A 20778-nucleotide genomic window follows, 5' to 3' on the forward strand; every position below is an offset into this window, starting at 1 on the left:
TTCCTCCCTCGAACATTGTGTCCCGTTGGGTCAACATGCATTGGGATTGGTCGATTTGCGGGCCACCTAAGATGTGTAACTCTTGTGCAAGTTAATCCACGGAGAAATTATGCGGAACATCAATCTCCGGACAAGTCCCAAATCGGCCAACCAGGCATGTACGGGGGAGCCCTACCAAGTGGGATTGAGATGCTGCTACGATGGTGGCATCGATTGCGGCCATGGAAGGAAGAGTTGGCTGACCTCCGGCGGCGGATAATACGAAACAAAGAGGGTTTTGATGTGAGCACTCAGTTGTTTATGCTATCTCCTATGTAATATTTCTTCATTTTCCTTATTCAAATCAGAATTGAAACGAGAACGCGACCCTCCCTTTGTATGTTGCCTAACTTATCTTCTTAGTCGACTCACATGTGGATATATTAGTAGGTTTTTTTCTGGTATTTTGTGCTTCACTTATTCCACTAACACATCAATCGCTTTTCGCTGATACTTTTCTCGTGCAGCACGCACTTGTGGATTTCACGGCAAAATTAGGATTTTCTGATCCCAATAACGCCAGTATCCAATATCCACCGTCCACCGTGTCAGGCGACTGTTTTGTCCGACAACGCAAATCTGATATGGGTCTCAGCAACGGATCAGCATATTCATTGGCAACCTAAATTATGGGCATCATGTATACTCGCACATGTTGAACAAGTGGCCCTCCTGTGGAGTTACTGCGCCACACAAAATCTAAAGTGAGTAAAATACTCCACAAGCTGACGACTCGCTCAACTAATGAAAACCCTCCTCCAACGAATCAACTGAGCTTCTCACTGGAGGGAAACCTGGGTTCCCATTATCTAGTTATCAGTGTTTTGTCTCAGACAATACTGCACACAAAAGGAGACCAACCCCAAACACCACCGGGCCAATCAGATAGTGGATAGCGAGTGTATCGATACATTCAATGAAGTACGCAAACAGAGGCGTGCGATGCTGTTTGTAGTCTACTGAAAACCCGTGTTTTGCGTTAATAAGCATAGACCTCTGTTGTATCTGCTGATTCGCCAATCTGTTGTATCTGACTGCCGACTCCCTCCAGTACCATACTGCACACAAAAGGAGACCAACCCCAAACACCACCGGGCCAATCAGATAGTGGATAGCGAGTGTATCGATACATTCAATGAAGTACGCAAACAGAGGCGTGCGATGCTGTTTGTAGTCTACTGAAAACCCGTGTTTTGCGTTAATAAGCATAGACCTCTGTTGTATCTGCTGATTCGCCAATCTGTTGTATCTGACTGCCGACTCCACTCCAGTACCCACTACCGGAAAAAGGCTCACCGAAGGGAGCACAACAGCTTTATTTCGAACAAGCCATGCGAGAGCGTGAGTGCGAAAATACAAAGGCCTCAAAGGCTATACAACGGCTATTTTACTGTCTGACCTCGGTCCAACGTTGTCCCGCACTGCCTGGATTCGGTACAAGGCTGTGACGCGCTGCATTTTGAGGGGACGTTGTCTGTCTGGTCAGCATCTAGTGGAGTCGAGGGTCTCGGTAGATGTGGGGCATTTAGTGGATACTTTCAGGAATCTGACCTTCCTGATAACTTCCTTGAATTGAAGCTAATCCTTTTTTTACCAATCTCCGGGAACTCAACACCCCTACTTAAGGGTACCAAAAGCGAACATCAACGAAAGGAAGTTATCCTGATGAACTAACTACATGCCGTAAGATGATGGAAAGTCTATGGCCGCTCTGCAACAAGCGCTTCTGACCCACCGGTCAATCAAATTTTTATACCTCCTGATTAAAAGCGCACTTCCATAATTATGTTAATTTTCATGTCCTGGGACTTCAGGGTGTAGATTCGATAGATTTGCCGATATCCAAAAGCCCCCCACAGGGCCCTATCTTTGACAGGTTGTTCGCATTCACAAGGAATTAGATCCTGCTCTAGAGCGAACAGTCCTCAAGCGTGTCCTTGCAGTCTTCGGTACATATAACAGCTCTAATGAGGTTGTGACGAGCAAAATCTGTGAACGCTTCTCAAAGAGTAGATTCGCATCTACTTACAGCTTCCAAGCCGTACATAATTTGATCGCAGGGATCGCGTGCATTAGACAATAGTGCAAGATTTGTTGTTATACGGTTGCGAGGCGACGACTATGTGTAGAAGGATATAAAACGCTTTAGGACCTTTGACCAACGACATTTCAGAACCTCCGTTATTGTGAACCGGCACCATCGAATGCTCAGTGGCGTCAGTTTCAGTCGTGTGTTGCGTGATGCATCGAGCGCTTTGCTTCATGAAGGCACCCACACACTTTTTTAGCGTAGTCATCGTCGGTCAGTATAATTTGTTTCCCTAATTTGAACCAAAACTCGGGTGAAGCCTGACTTAGGAGGACCGCATGATTAAAATTTTGTGACATGTGGGTTATTCATGTGACACTCTCCTCCAGGATGGGAATATGTTGCGATATACCGCAGCAAACTAATATCACTGGCGTTCGTACGGCTAGTTCCTTCCTGTTCCCGAATTCCGACCGAACGTTAGGTATGTGGGCACCTCGTGTGTCCATGTCGCATGTCTGTCTGTCAACAAGCTTTTTCCCTCCACCACCCTCTCCTACCGCGTTCCGTCATTCCACATTAGGGCTTTTCAATGAATCCGTTCGATTACGCAGTAAGTTAGCTGTGACTTTTCCCTCATAGTTAAAGAAGAATTGTAGATTGTAGTATGCCATATGAAAGCACAAGACTGACAAATTGTTGCCAATCCTGGAAGTGGTCGATATCACAGAAGTGCATTCCTGAACGGTCACGTATCAGCCAGAACCCAAACGGAAGCCTTATGTTTTACGATCCCACGTTTGCTTCCCAAAAAACATGATCCTGTTGTTAGTTCGCCGAATGTCTGCACTCACATGATTTGCTTTACCGGATCCCGTGATCTCGCTGGGACAGTGTTGTTGACACTCGCTTCATTCAAGTGGGTAATCTGAATAGGCCACCGAACTAACCTAGAAGCCACTGGCTTATCCACCTCAAATTAGTTTACGTTGGTTTTATAATTGAATATTGTTTTACCCTCACTGTAATTCCAACCTCACAAGTGACAAGGATGACAGTTTTCATATGTAGAGTCACATTCTGTTCAGATTGCATACAAGCCTCTGCTTGAGATAATCTGTTTTTGAATGTTTTACTAAAAAAAGGACTAAATGTGTCATCAGTTATCCAGTACAACCAGAAAGTTCTCACAACGGACTGTGCACGCAATTAGGCCCTCGTTCCTGACAAAAGTCCGTCACTTGTACAATTGGCGCAACCCAACTCTCTTCGTTGACACTTGTTAGTCGTGTATGTTATGGTTGTCAGCGTTCGTGCTGTCAGTTTCTTTCCAGATTGTCTGATTGACCGGTTGGAGGTGTAGGCTCCCCAGAATGCTTGACGTAGGCCAGTACTGGGTCCCCCCTCACCTACTCTTTTTCTCTTCTTCTCTCTCTAGGGCTTTCATTATATATATATATATATATACTAACTAACTAACTAGATGATGATGATCATCATCATCATCGACACATGCTACTAACGATTTTTGGTGGTAAGCCGTAAGAATGCGCATCCTCTTTTTTAGTGTTTTGTACTGCATGCGTTTCCGGGTCCGTAGTGATCCCAGGTATGTATTATCCACCCTTGCACATGATTAGACTAAAAGATATTTACATTTTGAATCGCGTTTGCTCGCATTGTTTAATTAACGAGCATTTCCCCCTTAAAATTTGTTCCCTTAAAAATGTTTACCGAATCCTCCCCCCATTCAATTCATTCATTCATTCATTCATTCTCCCCAAGTAGATCATGAAGTATGCTCTTGTGACTTAGCCGCTCTTCTAGGTTTACGAAAAATTACTTCTTGTTGGCGCAATGGGTTCACGTACACATGATTGCATTCGATATAATGTTTCGAGCTTCAAGAATAACCTCCCTTATAGGAACGAATATGTTTTCGGAAGACCATACGCGAAAGTTGAACTGACGCGAGTGACGCTGTTGACCGTCCTTCCTTTTGAAGGTCTTTCGTGGAGAACTAGTGTGGTGCATCATGTCCACTATACCGCGTAACCCCGAATCCTCCCCACATTCAATTCATTCATTCATTCATTCATTCTCCCCAAGTAGATCATGAAGTATGCTCTTGTGACTTAGCCGCTCTTCTAGGTTTACGAAAAATTACTTCTTGTTGGCGCAATGGGTTCACGTACACATGATTGCATTCGATATAATGTTTCGAGCTTCAAGAATAACCTCCCTTATAGGAACGAATATGTTTTCGGAAGACCATACGCGAAAGTTGAACTGACGCGAGTGACGCTGTTGACCGTCCTTCCTTTTGAAGGTCTTTCGTGGAGAACTAGTGTGGTGCATCATGTCCACTATACCGCGTAACCAAATGGACACGAAATCCTCCCCCCCCCCTGTTGTTATCTGTTCAGCAGAGTCCTCAGGTTTGTACGGCCCCTGAAGTCTAAATCTACATGTCTGATGAGAATCCGGCACGGTTGGCTGATTACCTCTACCTAATCACTTGTCGAATACAGGATCACTCAAGCTTCCATCTTCCGTGACCTAGAGGTAACTCAGTGATTAAGGCATGAACTTACTGGCTAGATGTTTCGTGGTTCGAACCCAACTAATCCTATGTAGGTTTGGACGATCCAGGAGTATCCGAACCCTCGTGCCTCCTGGCGGCACGCTACAAAAAGGGGTCGCAGCTGAACGATTGTTTCATTTCCATTGTTTGTTCCGCATCAATGAAATTTGGGCCTACGATCTATGGATCGAACACTCACATAGTTTTGCCATTCTCGTACTCTTTTCATATCACGTAACACCTTATAGGTTCAAGAATTTTTCTAAGGATCTCAGAAGCCACTGTTTCCATTGTTTCTATTTTTAAGCTCAGTATAATCCCAATTTACTGTCAGATCATACAAGAGTTTTCCATCGACCACATGGTTTATTTTCCTATCATTGTCTATGTTCTCTCCATCCACACCTTCAGCCTCCCGTTCCCAATTTGACGCGTTATTTTGTCCGCTTTCCGTTTCTCACTGACGCGGAATTCACACAGTGGCGCGTAACCACCGACCAGCAATTGGGCGTTGGCCATTCCTGGGCCGAGTTTGTACGCTCATCTCGATCGGCCCCCGGATGTGCCGTTCCATTAGGTGTAGACGGCACTTTTGCACCAATGCTCGATGAATCACCTGGCGAGGAAAATGCTGATCATCCTTTTGCATACACATATCCTCCCACCTAGTAGGTGTTTCTGTGTTTTCGCGTCTTTTTTATCCGGTATAACTTTCCCCCTAATTTGATTCCATTTCTGAAACGCTCCGCATGCCTCTTATAAGCGTTAACGTTCGTTTCAACGCCACTGAACTACATCGTCTCGGCGACGGTCCTGCACTTTCTCCAGAGTTGCATGACGAACTCTGGCTAGCTGCTGTGTCGCGCCAATCTGGCGACCATCTACGTATGTGATGATTACAGTAGCGCTGGCCTTGCCTGTCCCTTCGTAAAGGGTAGTTACTTTATGCAAGACGATCCTCCCATGATGGGCTGCTGTTGAGGATAAAGAGGCGAGTACATCTCTTCAGAAGGGTGCACCTCCATTGAACCACTATACATGCTTCGTCAAAATTAGTCATTTCCAATGTGCGAAACAGAACCAGCGTTCGCAAGAGTTCCTCGCTTCCTCATTTGAACTTTTGTGGCTGTTGCGTTTCACTATTAGCAGTACACACCACAGATTCATTGCTTGATACTGCCCCCTCGAAGACATTTTGGAATCGCATTTGTTTCCAACTTCATCCGTCGAAACTGATTGTCAGTGGACTACATGTGGGATAAGTTTGCCGCATTGTGGTCGTCATCATCCAACTGATTTCCGGTCCGTTTATGTTCGCAGTCCCTGAATAGCTTCCCATTTTTCTTGTCTTAATCGACAGCACAAAACAAACTCGAGCTTACTTGTATCCCTGATGTGTACGGTCACCCTACCGACTTATTTTATCTTAAACTCCTCCTATCAAACTTGACAGTCGGGTCAAATATAGCTCTATCAGTTGATTTAATTGTGCTTCTCAGCCCACAAGTAGAGTCGATCTGAAACGTTTAAAAGCATAGTACGTTAGTGTACAGCCAGGCCATAATTCCGCACACAAAAACCACAAATTGAGTCATTGTCCTCCATTTGCATAACTACTATCTTTCATAACTGTACTGCTAACCGACCGATCGACTGTCAGTTGGAGAATCCATGCATACCGATTTTTCCCCTCCTTTCATTCTCCCAGTCCCAAACGTGGCCCACTTCCGGGCAGTAAGCAGGCAGCCTCAGATGCTTTGGTGTCCTCCGCAACGGATCGGAATTTTCGAGGATACGGTCTCTTTCGGGGCTTCATTTCGACCCGTGTGCCGGACCGCGGGGATATTGTACGGGCAGGATTCGTCAGCTTATCTTGTCCCGAAAGCACGATGTTCGGTTTTCTCATGCCATACGCATTTTTCTCCTACAGTCATTTGGTTATCAGGTCAGTTTCATGCGCATGCTGCGGATGTCTGTTCATCCTGTTTCTCCAAGGTAATTTGTGTATTCCCGCCTCGGAGTTCGAAATGCATTTCAATACGGGTCATGTGTGGCCTGTCGGAAGTGTACTTACTCACCTGGCAAAATGGCTCATTGGTTTGAGCGCGAGTTTACTGACCTGAAGGTCTGTGCTTTGAACCCGACCTTTGCCTTCCGACTTGCCCTGTCAAGGCTTGGGCAGTCTGGCACTATTCCAGCCGTCGTGCCTCCTTAGGGTGGCATGGCAGTTAGGCACCGAAAGAGTCCTACCGCTGAACGATTTTCATTCCTCCGCATTCCATGCCTCTTCTCAAAAGTGGCATTCTAGATTCAGTTATAAGGACCCTACAAGAGATAAGGCTTTTGGATTTCCCATAGATTCGCTCATTCACCCCTGCTTGGTAGGCAGCTCTTTTTACGGCCTCTTTGGCAAGCGGTCCCTCCTAGTGGATGTTATATATGGTCAACATACAGAACGGGATTAACTAACTTTCCTTGAATGAATGCCTCTTCTAAGTGAATTTCTTACTTATCGTTAACACTTCAGGATGGTTGAGTAATTGAGTAAACTGAGTTGAGTAAACTGATGACAAAGTACTGATCTATCACTGCCACTTGTTTGGTAACTTATTGCAGGCTCATTGCGACAGACCCTGCATCTCTGTGTGTGCATCTGTATGTGAATATATTGTTTTGACAGTATTCATGTTGCGCAAAGGTACCGTCGTCGTCCTTGATAGCCTCGTTCAACACCGTCTGTCTAGCTTCATATTCCTTTTTGGGCCATCCTCAGGTTCTTCAGTTCCGCCGTCAGATGAACTCATCTCCAAACGCAAATAATAAAGCCTGGAAAACACTGTCGCTTACAACGGCGCTGAAGCTTCCGAGTCAGCTTTAGTAATTTAATCAACTCGTTGCTTATTTTGAATTGGCTTCCAACCGGACCACCTGCCTGCACAAACTTACCACAGGCCGTCATACCCAACTTCTACGTACATGCTAAAAGTTGGGACTCTACCACACAGGTTTCATTACGTCAATTAGCATCTTGAACTATCCCCGTTAGGTGACTAAGCAAAAATCATTAGTGAGCTTTGGTATCGGACAAAGCGCACGAGAACGGACTTGTTCCACATATACACGTCGTTAGGTGTCCGGCGATTCCATTGACCCTTTTGTGTTAGTGAAAGTCACTTTTTCCCACCGTTTTTTCGGCCCAATTGATGCTTTGAAGCCCGAACAGCAAAGTCAAACAAGTGACCGGGGTACTGAAATACCCTATAGTGTGATTCATAAACTACGTTTTACCTTCGCATAAAAAAAGAGAGTGCGAGTTCGGCCCAGTTAACCTCTCAGTAGCGGACCCACAGTCGGGATCGCAGTCTCCAAATACGCCCGAAATATATCGCGTTTCCTAGCCCGAAACCTCAAGCAGTCACTTTCGTAACAGGTTTATTAGCTAACGACGTTTAAAACAGCGATGGTTTTGCTACTGAAAACCGCTCAGCTTCCTGTTTAGAGTCCATCATACCTATTGGCACCACCAAATTAGCTACTGCAGTTCAGAGTTCACCTCTCCGTAGCCGTATGGCTTGTACAACAAGCAACTGAACATAGTTCAGTTGCAGGTCAGTATAAGCAATCCCCTCAATATTGTTAATTCTAGCCCTGTAAGACTGCTCCGCCAAAGTACTACAACTATAATTTTTCATATGTATGGAGTCGTTATCTTATTCAGTAGCCTCTGTTTCGCCAGTGCACACATTCTCCCTCCATTGTGTAGACTTCGCCCTATCCCTGTATCTCCATCGTCATTTTATTCGCTACTTCATGGTTATTATACCCGAAACGTTGTTTCCATCAGCTGCTTTCAATCCCCCAATCTGGAACTTGATATACCAGGTAAAAATCATCGATACACTCACAATCCCCCGGTAGGTGATCTTCAGAGTTTCCCTCTCCGTAGCCGTATGGCTTGTACAACAAGCAACTGAACATAGTTCAGTTGCAGGTCAGTATAAGCAATCCCCTCAATATTGTTAATTCTAGCCCTGTAAGACTGCTCCGCCAAAGTACTACAACTATAATTTTTCATATGTATGGAGTCGTTATCTTATTCAGTAGCCTCTGTTTCGCCAGTGCACACATTCTCCCTCCATTGTGTAGACTTCGCCCTATCCCTGTATCTCCATCGTCATTTTATTCGCTACTTCATGGTTATTATACCCGAAACGTTGTTTCCATCAGCTGCTTTCAATCCCCCAATCTGGAACTTGATATACCAGGTAAAAATCATCGATACACTCACAATCCCCCGGTAGGTGATCTCCCTTATCAGCGAGTTTTACCATAATCAGATGGGATGGTTGGCTGCTAGCGCAGGCGAATGAACTGTCAAGTTTGTGCACGCGAGTAAAAATTCTAAAAAGCCCTCAACCACCCTCTAATATTTCTTCCCTTTAACCTATGTAGAAACCGAATTCAATACGAAAAATTTATTCACATTTAAACTGTTATCGGGGTTTACTGCCCTGCTCATTTTAAGTTTCCACCTCACTCAAAAGTCACTTTTACCCAATCTTCCCACTATTCCCCAATTGCTTTTGAGGAAAAAACGTTGCTTTCCACTCCATTCTGTTGTGGATTCAACGTTCACGTGACAATGATCGTTGTAAGGGAAGCCAACTATCTCCTGGTCTAGCCGTGGAAGCTTACGACCATATTAACTTTGTCTGGGTTAGGAACACGCTACCAACAACCACACACAGAATGCATCGGTTCTTAGTTTTCATGTAACCTATTTTTCATGTGGTTTATCTGCGTTTTTTCGTGACTGAAAAATTGTGCATTCACATCAGCTTGTCTCAAGGGCTTCCTGTGCCTTTCTTCCCATCCCTAGCCCGCTATTGATCACGATTTTCCCCTATCACATCGTAACTACTCAACCATCGTGCTGATGAACTGAAACCAGCTAGTTCGTCTATTGTGCTACTAAGCAAAATGAGTATTGATCGGCAGAAATACGCCTCTGTAGTACACAAAGTTCTGTTAAAACCCGCGTGTCTGTTGACTTCCTCATTAATATTTTATGCATACATCAATCAAGGCAGCTTCTATTGAATTTTCAAGCAGTTTTAACTTGGAAGGGCACGCAACACCACTGATCAAACCGCTAACTGTCTCTGAGCGGCATTTTATGTGTGTAATCCTCGTGGATACAATCAGTGGTGCTTCGGGGTCGTAACTGCAGTTGCCAATCGTAACTTATTGGCGAGCTATGCTTTCCCAGTGCACAGCATAACAATTCATTTGAGCCAGTGAAGGGCTAGCTCGTGAGCTCTCATCATAACTAGATACATCAGGATGGCTTTCGTTTGGCCAAATTCTCGAATGCTAACACCAAGAAAGTTGAGTTGACCGCAAACTCCGTACGTCGGTGAAAAGGGGAACTTATTGAGGTTCGTAATAGGCACATAATGTGTACGGCGACTTCGTCTCCAACAAGACGGTCTCCGAACGGAGCGTACCTCCAATGAAGGGCGGTCTGTTTTCTGTGTTTGTAAATTATTTACTACGCACTCACCCACTTCTGATAAAAAGCAACATGAACGTACTGTTAGTTTTGAAAATTCCACTTTTATGCTACGCTTACGGTGAGTGGACCGTTGAATCTAAGCACCGTTACACCTTTGATCTATCGGGGGATTCTTCTCTGGTGACGACCAATAATCAGCGCCAGTTACGTTCGCCCAACGTTTCTTAAGTACATTGTCGTGAAACAGTCACTTCCACGGCCTGTTTGTTCACCTCTTCGAGTGAGCCAGAGGCGACTTTTACATTTAATTCAAAATCTAATAGCGATTGAGCAGAAAATAAAAAGCAAACAACTGGCTCCATAGCCACCCACTTTGGATTCAGTAAATTTCAGGTACTTAACATTATCAAGGGCAAAAGGAACACTCCAACAGCGGAACTCGGGAAGAATCTAACTACCAGAGAGGCTGCATTTGAGGACACCAAGTTTGGAGTTTGTGAGTAGCCTATGATGACACTCCGAAAGAACAGATTCCATATTGCAATAAAGACAGTGTGACATGCCGTTCAAATTAAGGAAACAAGTACAGCATTGCTGCATAAATCTAAGAGCGTTCATGCGTTAGTTCTAGGTGTGACTACGGAAATCGCCAGGGTTTTGGGCGAAACTTTAGCAGACAGGGGGGGCATACTCGTCGAACCTGTGTAAAGGCCGCGGAACAGAACGCGCTTGCAACCTTGACACAGGGCGTGCGCTTCTTACAAAAATGTCCTCACGAAGAGTCTCGTTTGTGAATTTGCATATGTGTATTCGTGTACATGTGTAGTATTTTGCATGAACAAAGAAATGTCAATGTCAATGCGCGATAATGATGGCATGAAACACCACGGGAGAAAAGCAATCTCACTTTTCATAAAGGAAACTACTCACAAGGTTGCTGAAAACTCTTCGACAGCCCACGACCGGTTTCGCCCTTCTTAGGGTTCATCAGGTAGGCGCAGTCCCCGAGTTTCCGTCAACCTTATGATCTACTTGAACCCAAATTGGACTGTTTTCGAGAAATATACTCATTTGCAAATCAATTTGGTTTTCACGGGAGACTCAATTGAATCTCTCGTTTATGATGTCCTTGGTGGTGGAGGAAGTCATAAAAGCGAGTTGTCTCAAAAATCTATACATGAGCTTATTTGAAGTCCAGTGCGGAGCAGACAGAGGTGCATAGATGGCGCAGAATGCCATTAAAGCTTGGCTTCGTAAACTAAGCAATGCTGTGGGCAAATGAGAAAGGAAAATTGTCGTTCTTGTCAATAACTTTGTGGGTTCTTTTCAAATCGACTTGTGTAAGGTCAACCTGGAGTTTTTTCTGTTCAACAGCATATCCAAAAGGCAACCTTTTAGTGCGACAATCATCCAGTTCTTGAAACTGGCCCATAAGAGATGTAATTTGAGACAGTGAACACACTCGAATACGTCCCTGCCTGAACAGAATCGATTAAAATTTATCGTCGGTATTACTTCCTCTTTATTGTACTAGGATTACCATGTGGGACTGAGGGGCACGTTGCAGCACATTTCACTGATGGCGGCACAATAAATGCAAATACAGTTTTACAGAACAGGCAGTAGTGACACGAACAACCTCAGTCTTCTTCCAACAAATGCGCGTCTTGATAACTATTCCTGAACGGTCTTTTCGGGCTATGCGCTAATAAATTCTTGTGCGACGGCGCCGATCGAATTGAAAGCATGAAGAACGGAAATAGGACGGCACTGTAAAGATGAGCCGACGCCAGAATCTATATCGGACCTACATTGAGTACAATCGATAGTTTTCACTGGATAGCTGGATATTCCTCCTCCCACAAAGGACAAATCCCTTTGTCATCCAACTATGACTATTGCTGTGCTTTTTTGCAAGTAATTCAATGAAACCACATATTTCTTCAATTCTTTTCAATCAAGGCAATTACTGGATCAAAATCCTGTGCAACAAAAGAGAGTGCACTTCCAAGATGAGCGGGATTCTAACCGGTTTTAAGGTAGCCCCACTTTTGGGGTCAGTACCGTGAGGAGGTCAGGCTTGTCTGTCTAATACTCCGAAATCCGCTTTTGAAGTACATCATCCGGACTCACATCCGGAAATGTTCTGATTTGCTCACCTTGTTTGCACTGGTCTCTATAACGTTTCAGAACAGTTCAGTACGCATCATGCTGCTTTGGAAGTTTTCTTTGTATGCCTAATCCAAAGTGTATACGAATTTGACGGATAGCTATTTTGCGTAGTATGAGTTGAAAATTCGAACGTTTTCAGTTGATCTGGATAACCTAAGAGACGGATGTTCCTTTTAGCGCTTCGCACACCGTACCGCATATGTAACCAGTTCGACCTGTCTGGCCGGTGCTCATTCGTTGTAGGCTAAAACGATGAAACGGCCTCGTTCAGATAAAAGTTCTGTTAAAATTTCCAACACGGTACTGCGCTAGAGACGATAGGTTGATAACCGTCTGCACGCTAAAACTGGCTGTCTGCCGAATGTGAAACAGCCGGTGAACCAGCTGAAGGTTATGTTGAGGTAAATCATTGACTTCTTATATCGAACGTCCCAGCTGGTCGTTAGGACTCGGCGAAGTGAACACTCACAAGCCAACAGTGTGAACGACCGAACGAACTACCCTGCCTCTGCGATTTGTCACTGTTTGGGGATGATTTATTGGTAACCTTTAGTCAGCAGAGTCACTCCCTCCATCTCTGTGGCGCAGCGTGTATTCCGCTAGGTTTCACATTCCGTCTAACCTTTTCGTCCTAGAAATCAGTAACAGCACCAGTAGACAAGGTCATATCGGCGATAAAGTCTCATGAGATGCCTCTGATTCATCAATTCTGCCTGGATCGTTGAATAGCGAATACAACGCATTTTGTGACACATCAATTGAACACATGCCACATACACCAATCCGTTCATAATTCTGGCGCGTGACATGAACTCTGTAAAGCTAACCGTAGCAGAAGCAACCCGATTTGTATTTCCAAAATATGCTGACTCTAGTGATCGGCTCGCTCTGGATTACCATTAGCTAAGCTTTCTAAGCGCACATCTCTCAAATGCTTTGGATGACTGTGAACATTTTATCTTTTTTGTTAGTTGTATAGTTCTATACGGCTGGCAAGTATGATCGAAATGCGTGTATCTATAATACACGTCTTCTTGTTGAGTAACTCTATCGATACGCATGCACTTATCACGAGGACATTTGTTCTTCCACCTCCTATGGATTATTTCGTATTATAGTTATCCTAAGCGCTCGCTGAAAGATCTGCACCTAACCGGCGTCCTCTCTACCGCACGGACGGATGTTTTGAATTCCCCGTCTAGGCTAAGGTGTCCGTTCTTTGCGCGCCGTTGTCCACTCATTATTTGGTGGATCAGTAGTCCACACGTCTTTGACCAACACATAACATTTCATTTGACCGTCTCACCAACAGGTGGTACAACACTGAGAATCTTGGAGAAGGTCCGCAGTGCACCAAAATGGACGTCCTCTGAAATTCCTCAATTGAGCGGAATAGAACGCTTCTTCCTTAAAAATCTATCACTGTAGGTTTTTTCAGAACCAACAAACTTCCTCGGCTCTTTCAACGCGTCCATTCTTCATCGAATGTCTCCGATAGGTAAATTAAATTGGCCACATATGCTCTTTAACCGTCTTTGAGAAATGATGATCTCTATTTTTGGTCAACACAGTAGTGGATGGTTGTTGGTTGTATGATGGATTTTGGGAATTTCAACGGAGATTTCGTCCTTTAAGTGAAACCAATCCATGCGAAAAAATCCGAGAAGCACTATATACAGCTGTTTTACCCTTATTAAGAGTCATCAGCAGTGCGCATCTCACGAAGCTCCAGGGAATCTTGGACCAGCAACCTCTCAGCTAATAGCTTGAGCACTCGACCATCCAGTGGAGGACCGCAGCAAATGACCCTCTATTTACTACCAACTGACCAGAACATGTTTGCCGATCGATCCATTCCGCGTTACAGTTGTCACCGGACCCATTTTGTTGTGTATGCTTTAGTGCTGTAGGACTGTGCCTTGCACTTTCTTTTCCGTTAATTTGGGGTTCTCGATCTGCAGTTTGGACACTCGGAATGGATATTTTCCAAACCGGAAGATTGTCGTCTGTGGCTGGCGAGTGAGTGCAATATTGCAAACAGTCAAGAATCAGTATATTTTCATAGAGGAAACTACTCACAACGTTGCTGAAACATGGGGTGGCCTATGTGCAGCACATTCAGTTGAAGAACATCATAAACGAGGGATTCACTTGAGTCTCTCGTACAAACCAAATTGATTTGCAATTGAGTGTATTTGTCGTAGTCACGAATCAGCTTACACCGGTCACGAGTAGCATCCTTGGCGCAGCTGACGTTCGCAACATTAGCTCAGCTGCTTCGCTTCCCACAATACCACTCAAGAACCTGGCATTTATCTCCATTGCTTACAACCTCGCTATCATCATCATCATCATCAATGGCAGCAACGTCAGATGCGAACACTGATGCTTCATTGACGTACAATCATATCAATTTAGCTGAATAAGCTTCATAAAGCCTTATAAAGGGAAGAGAAATGGAGAAGGAAGGGTGATCTAGGGCTAGCTTACCACAAACATCCAGCACTCAGACAGACACTCTGGATAGAATCTGACAGCATGAGTGCCACTGACACTTGCTAGCCACCGTATCATCCAGTGTCTCCAACCAAGCCCAGGAAGAGTCACGTGGACCCCATCCTGAAAGGCGAACAGCAGCAATGCCACCTAAACCTTTCTTAACACTTTCACTTCTTTCTACCAAGTTAACTCCTGTCCAACCCTTGGCTTCTGCCACTCCGAATTCGACACAGAAAACGGGGCTTATCTCGGTATGAGTCACACATGGCCTAACCAACTTAGGTTGCAATACTAGATATATTCTTTGAGGGAAGTGCCCTCTGCTCTACCAAAATTTCGTCCCCTGATCACCTCATTACGAATTCGCCGATTCCAGCTACAGTTCTGAGTCATCGGCGGTGAAAGACCTGGAGGTCTCTCGGTCGAAGTGGATAAGTCTGGCAGCCGTACAACATTACAGCCCATACAATAGCTGGATACATGAGTCCTTCGGGACTCAATGAAACACTTTTTTGACGTCACAAACGGTGTTTAGTGGCTAACACAATTCTGGCCTTCAAGATTCGTGCGTTTGCTTCGTCCTTCACAGTACTGTCAGAGCTAACGCAACTTCCAAGACACATTTATTGCACCACAACCTTCGGTGTCACTCCTTTGTTTCTCAGAGGTATGTTCAATGACTGTGCGTCCTACAGCGTGACTTTGCACTTTTTGAGCGCGAAGTATCTATCAAAGGAGTGAATGACTTTGGTCAGCTTTCCAAGTAATGTTTGCGCTCCCTTCTCTTTTTGAAAAATGAGAACGATATCGTCCACATGTTACAGATCGATGAGGTTCTTGCTCGGGAGATCTGAACACCGGCGTTTTTAAAACCTTTCAGTTTTCCCTTTGTTTTCTAATCAGTAATAAAGGTTTATTTAAAAATGTAGATAGTGGTCATTCTCGTCGGACATCACTGCTTGTAATAAAACTTGGAGAGCTCCCCATACACTCTCATATGGATACGTTGCCTGGAAACATCACAAACGAGAGATTCAGCTGGGTTCCAGGTGAGTCTCTCCAAAAACCAAATTAGTTTGCAAATGAGTGTATATTGGCTAATTTCGTGCGATTTGGTTTTAATTAGAACATAAGATTGACGGAAACTCGGGAACTGCGCCTACCTGATGAGCACCGAAACGGGCGAAACCGGTCGTGGACTATCGACGGATTTTTAGCAACCTTATGAGTAATGCAATACAAATGAACTCATCTTTTGGTCACCCAACTCTCATCCACCCAAGTAACTTGATGTATATGATACTTTATACTTCGTTTGTCCAAGTTTGTACCATCGCTTGGCAGAATAATAAACTCCTTCGCAAATGGTACCCAATGAATCTTTTCTTTGCCTATTTTTAGCTCCTCTTCAGCGCTACTTTACTGTGTTCGCACAGATGGTCGTAACAAATTAAATGCTACAGTGACCTCTTTTTTCTCTCTACGTGACATTCGAAGCACGACTTCCGGCTTGCTGGTGTTCTAGAAATGGTCATGTTTTTCGTCCGAAACTAAATCGTTACCCCGAAATTTGTTCAAACATAAAGGCTTTATTGATAATCCCTTCCCCATCTTTATATTTTACATGAAGAAATTAAGTCAGTTCAGGGGCCCCCAAAGGATTTTCCGCAACCTTCTCTTGTCCCTGACTCCATATCCAACTGTTTGCCTGCCAAATGCGCATTTCTTATCAGTGTGTCGACCTCATATTTTCCCCTTTATACTTTGTTTATCATTCCATCATCGTCAGTTTGCCCCCAAGGTAAGCCAGTTGTCATGATGGTCTTGTCGAACAGACCAGCGGAGAATTTTAAGCATATTCTCAGCTGAGAGGTTTTCCTCTGTCAGGAGGAATGATCAAAATCCATATGGTTTTTGTCAAAAATAAGCAAGTAGAACATTTATGTAAGTACATTTGATGAAATGCTGCTCGACAAATAGTGACCGCTGCCATGACTTCTCTGTCTACTTGTCATCAGGTAAGCATTTGATGGCCTTGCTCTGTTTTAGTCAGTGGTGCGTTAGGTAGAGAACTTCGTGATAATTTCAGCCTTCAAGCGCTCTACACTGGACGCTCATTCTGTTGACTGGAGTTCGTCTCAGTATTTAGATGGTTAAAAAATGGTTCTTTTAAGGTTTGTAGATTCCGTAGAATCGATTCATCTATTCGCATCAGCAAAACGTCCGCTTACCGAACACTTTTTCAGACCTACATCATACTTTGAAGATCCGACGTCAAGTAGACTAAACAGTGAGGTGTGATTTCTTAGTTTCGCGTCGCCTTTCGTCCAAACAACGATTACAAGGGTAGTCCGATCGGTGCCTCAATGGCGGTCAGCAATACTAAGAACCACAACATCAACAGATTCAGCGTTTTCCGGCCATATGCATGATATCATATCGAAATCACTTCCGTGTGTTTTAGTATTTAACAGAATTCAGAAGAATACTGGTGCGGCAAGTAGAACTTCACAAGGACCGCTTCCCGTGATACACTGCACATGTGCAAAAGAACTAACTTTTGATGAATTAGCAATCCTCGTAGGCGTAACTGTTGAAGCACATTGAGAAGTCAGCCACTTTCCAGATTTAGTTCGATATAGACATTCATAGATCAGCTTTACCGCAGATTACATTCCCTGTTGATTTCTTTTTAAAAAGCCTTACAAGGTACTTTGTTAACTTCCAAAGGGTTCACTAACAAGTCCTTGCGGGCAGTGCTTTCTTTTAACTCGAGAAAATATCCTCTGTATCAACTATGCCTGTCGCCCTTTATTCTTTACGTTTCCCACTCCATTCACATCGAGTCAGCTAACCCTCTGAATAGAAGATTAGCATTAATCACTAGAGACCACAGCCTATCCGCCGTGATTATGAAGATTACTTATCTGTTTCATTTTGTATGTTGTGTTTCACTTTTTAGGTTAACTTTTTTACAATTGTATGTGATCTGGAAAAATATTGTGTTGAAAATCAATTCAGGACACCTTTTACAGGCAGTCATCAATATTAACTATTCTGGTGTAATCGCCACTCCATGTTATATTGGTATTAAGATTGTACTTACTTACTTTGGTTTTTGGAGAAATTTATGAGTAAAGCTTTGTATACTGGCATGACAAGATCCTTTTGGATGGGAAATTAAATGTTTCCGAGTGAAACATCAACACTACGCATGCTACCTCGTCCCATGAACAAAGATTTGCACTATATGGAATTCAAGCCACAAGTTGTTCATCTCTTGCCTGGTAAGCTTTTCGCTCAGAATACGAGAACCTTAAATGAAGGCTCCTGCGTGTTACTCCAATATCCTAAATGAGAGATTCAGTTGAGTCTCTCGTGAAAACCAAATTGATTTGTAAATTAGTGTGTTTCTCGAAAACAGTCCAATTTGGGTTCAAGCAGATCATAAGGTTGACGGAAACTCGGGGACTGCGCCTACCTGATGAACCCCAAGAAGGGTGAAACCGGTCGTGGGCTGTCGAAGCGTTTTCAGCAACCTTGTGAGTAGTTTCTCTTAAGAAAACTGTTTTCTGTTTTCTTCCCCATTCTGATGACTATTCGCCGCCGAGGTGTAGGCGAATAAATTATCGCCTTAGTATGCAGATCCTGACCTTTTGTACTTTTGAGGTCCATTTCGCTCCTTCTCCGATAAAATATAGGCTTGGTTTAACGTTGTAGAACACGTGGCAGCAAGTTTTTGTGAATAAACAGTCATCTCAGGGTTGCGATCATCGCAGTCGTGTGCAGCGGGTCCTGTGTATGTGCCTATGCCTTTACGCACCAATCAGCGTCCTTGTTGTTGTCTGCTCTCGGTAGAATGAGTANACGCTACGCATAGTAATGGACATAAGCGAAACGTCAACTTCTTTGAGTCTGTCAAGAGGAGCCAGTAGCAGCGAAGTGCATGATTGATTGATTTCTGGACTGTTAGATTACGATCAATCTAAGCAATCTATCGTTCTTTGAATTTGAGAGAATGGTAAATAAGGAAAATAACTTAGACCTAAAGATGGTGTGTTCTGCATCCTACAAGGGTGTATGCTCCTTGGGGATCCACACAGACCAAATCTCATGAAACGTTCCACCGATTCGGTTACCGATTGTCCAGCACCAGTGAGAAGTACGAAGTGTAAAACTTTACATTGTCTCTAAAATCAGGAACCTGTCCTAGGTCTCGTAGGATGGGCTAAACAGGGCTCCTTTTTCATAGACAATAGTTTCCAGTGAGTTTTACGAAGGACAGTGTGTAACCTGAAGCCAGAGTAACGTACTGTTCGGTCGTTTTTCTTCCATTTGACATTTGTTAGGTTTCACTGGTTGAGTGTTGCCTTAGTTATACCCTCATATTAGTGACAGTTTGCTCCTCTCTGTGCATATGTCGTGAAACACCATAAATATCACTTTTCTCTTCCCTGGTTTCATACTCTATCTTATAGAACCTAGTTTCTCGTGACAAGTAGGCAGCCACCAGCTGCATGGTAAATTATCTGGAGCGACTTCATCAGACAGCAAAATCCCTTTCATTCATTTTAGGACTTCATCCATAATGCCATCCTCACCCTATTTCATGCCAAAACTTTCATCCTCGTATTTCATTGGGACGGTTACTACCCTCATAGATACGCACTTTGCTTCTTTTGACGTATGGGCGTTTGATTTTGACTGTTCATAGTGACATCTGCAACGATCATCAGTTTGGGTGCCCCTTAACAACGAGAAAGTGAACAAACTTTTTATATGAACTTGATTACAAAAGCACCTCACATGTGACTGTCGAGTACTCCTCGACCACCGGTATTTAACCACTCTGTTTAGATTGTGTTAAAGGTGTGCAACTTTGTCTTTTCCAGCTGACAGGTACCCATAAATTCTTTTTTTCATTTCATAACGAGTGTTGTGTATAGGCACACCAAGTCACAAAATTATAGCGGTGTAGCTAAAACGCCCGGCGACCGGAACGAGTTCAAATTGCGAATGTGGTAAATCTGACCTCAATCGTTGAGATTATCTCCAATTTGAATGTCTTCTCATTGCATCATCACCAACCATTCTGGGTGTTGTCTCGTTTTAGTGCCTATGTAGAGACATGTCAGGTAGTTATCCGACGTTACATCCTGCCCCGACCAGTATTATTCGTTTCCTGACGGATGTCAATAGTTGTTTTGTGTGTCCTTGTCCCTACAAACTTTTATTTATCCTACTTCTTTCTTCCTCGTGCGTTTCAACAGGTATCGTGGAGATGGACGAAGTTATCGAATCAACATCCTTGTTCGTCCCACCTGGGACTCTCAGTGGTTCGAGACTCATCATTTCGTCCTATACACTCGTGGAGGGCCTTACTGGCAGGTAGCGAAGATCCCACTGTCGAAGTTTTTCCTCCTCAGCAAAGGTACAGTCCGACTCAGTCAATTCAAGCTACCACAAAACAACATCCGGTTGATGAATTTCACGTTGATGGATGGTGTAGACGGCCCGTTCAGTTTGGAGTTGGACTATATCGCATTGTACAAAGACCCGGATCACCATGAAAAATTTGCCTATGAACAGTACGATAGATCAGGCATATTAAAGTGAACAACTTCCTCTTCTGGCTATCAGCAAAACGAATTTGTATTAAACTGCCGTCTTTTTAAAGTATCCATTTTTTAGTCATTCTATTACGAAGAGAATGTGGACTCCACTTGATGGGACGGTTTGTGACCTTCACATTCTGTCGGATGCTACGAAGTCATGCGTATAAGCCACACATGATTTTAAGATTCCGGGATTCTAACGACGCATCCGACTCACTTCATCTGTCTTAGCACGCTCACTCAGCAAGGAATGTCTTGGAGGTTCATTAACGTAATTTCTCAGAGTGAGAGTATACGTTGTCCAACGGCTTCCGTACACAAAGTA

At 43.9% G+C, this 20778-nt stretch overlaps 1 protein-coding gene across 1 annotated transcript; it reads left to right on the top strand.

Moving 5' to 3' along the window:
• Positions 1–20521, top strand: T265_13621 (hypothetical protein; the record flags this gene model as incomplete). The annotated part of the gene is made up of 4 exons (XM_009169739.1): positions 1–282; positions 5064–5320; positions 6361–6597; positions 20109–20521. Coding segments are annotated over 4 exons (1122 nt in total), but the record flags the coding sequence as incomplete, so codon positions are not given.
• Between the last annotated feature and the right edge of the window lie 257 nt (positions 20522–20778).

The sequence above is a fragment of the Opisthorchis viverrini genome (assembly GCF_000715545.1).
Source record: "Opisthorchis viverrini unplaced genomic scaffold opera_v5_84, whole genome shotgun sequence".
NCBI lineage: Eukaryota > Metazoa > Platyhelminthes > Trematoda > Opisthorchiida > Opisthorchiidae > Opisthorchis > Opisthorchis viverrini.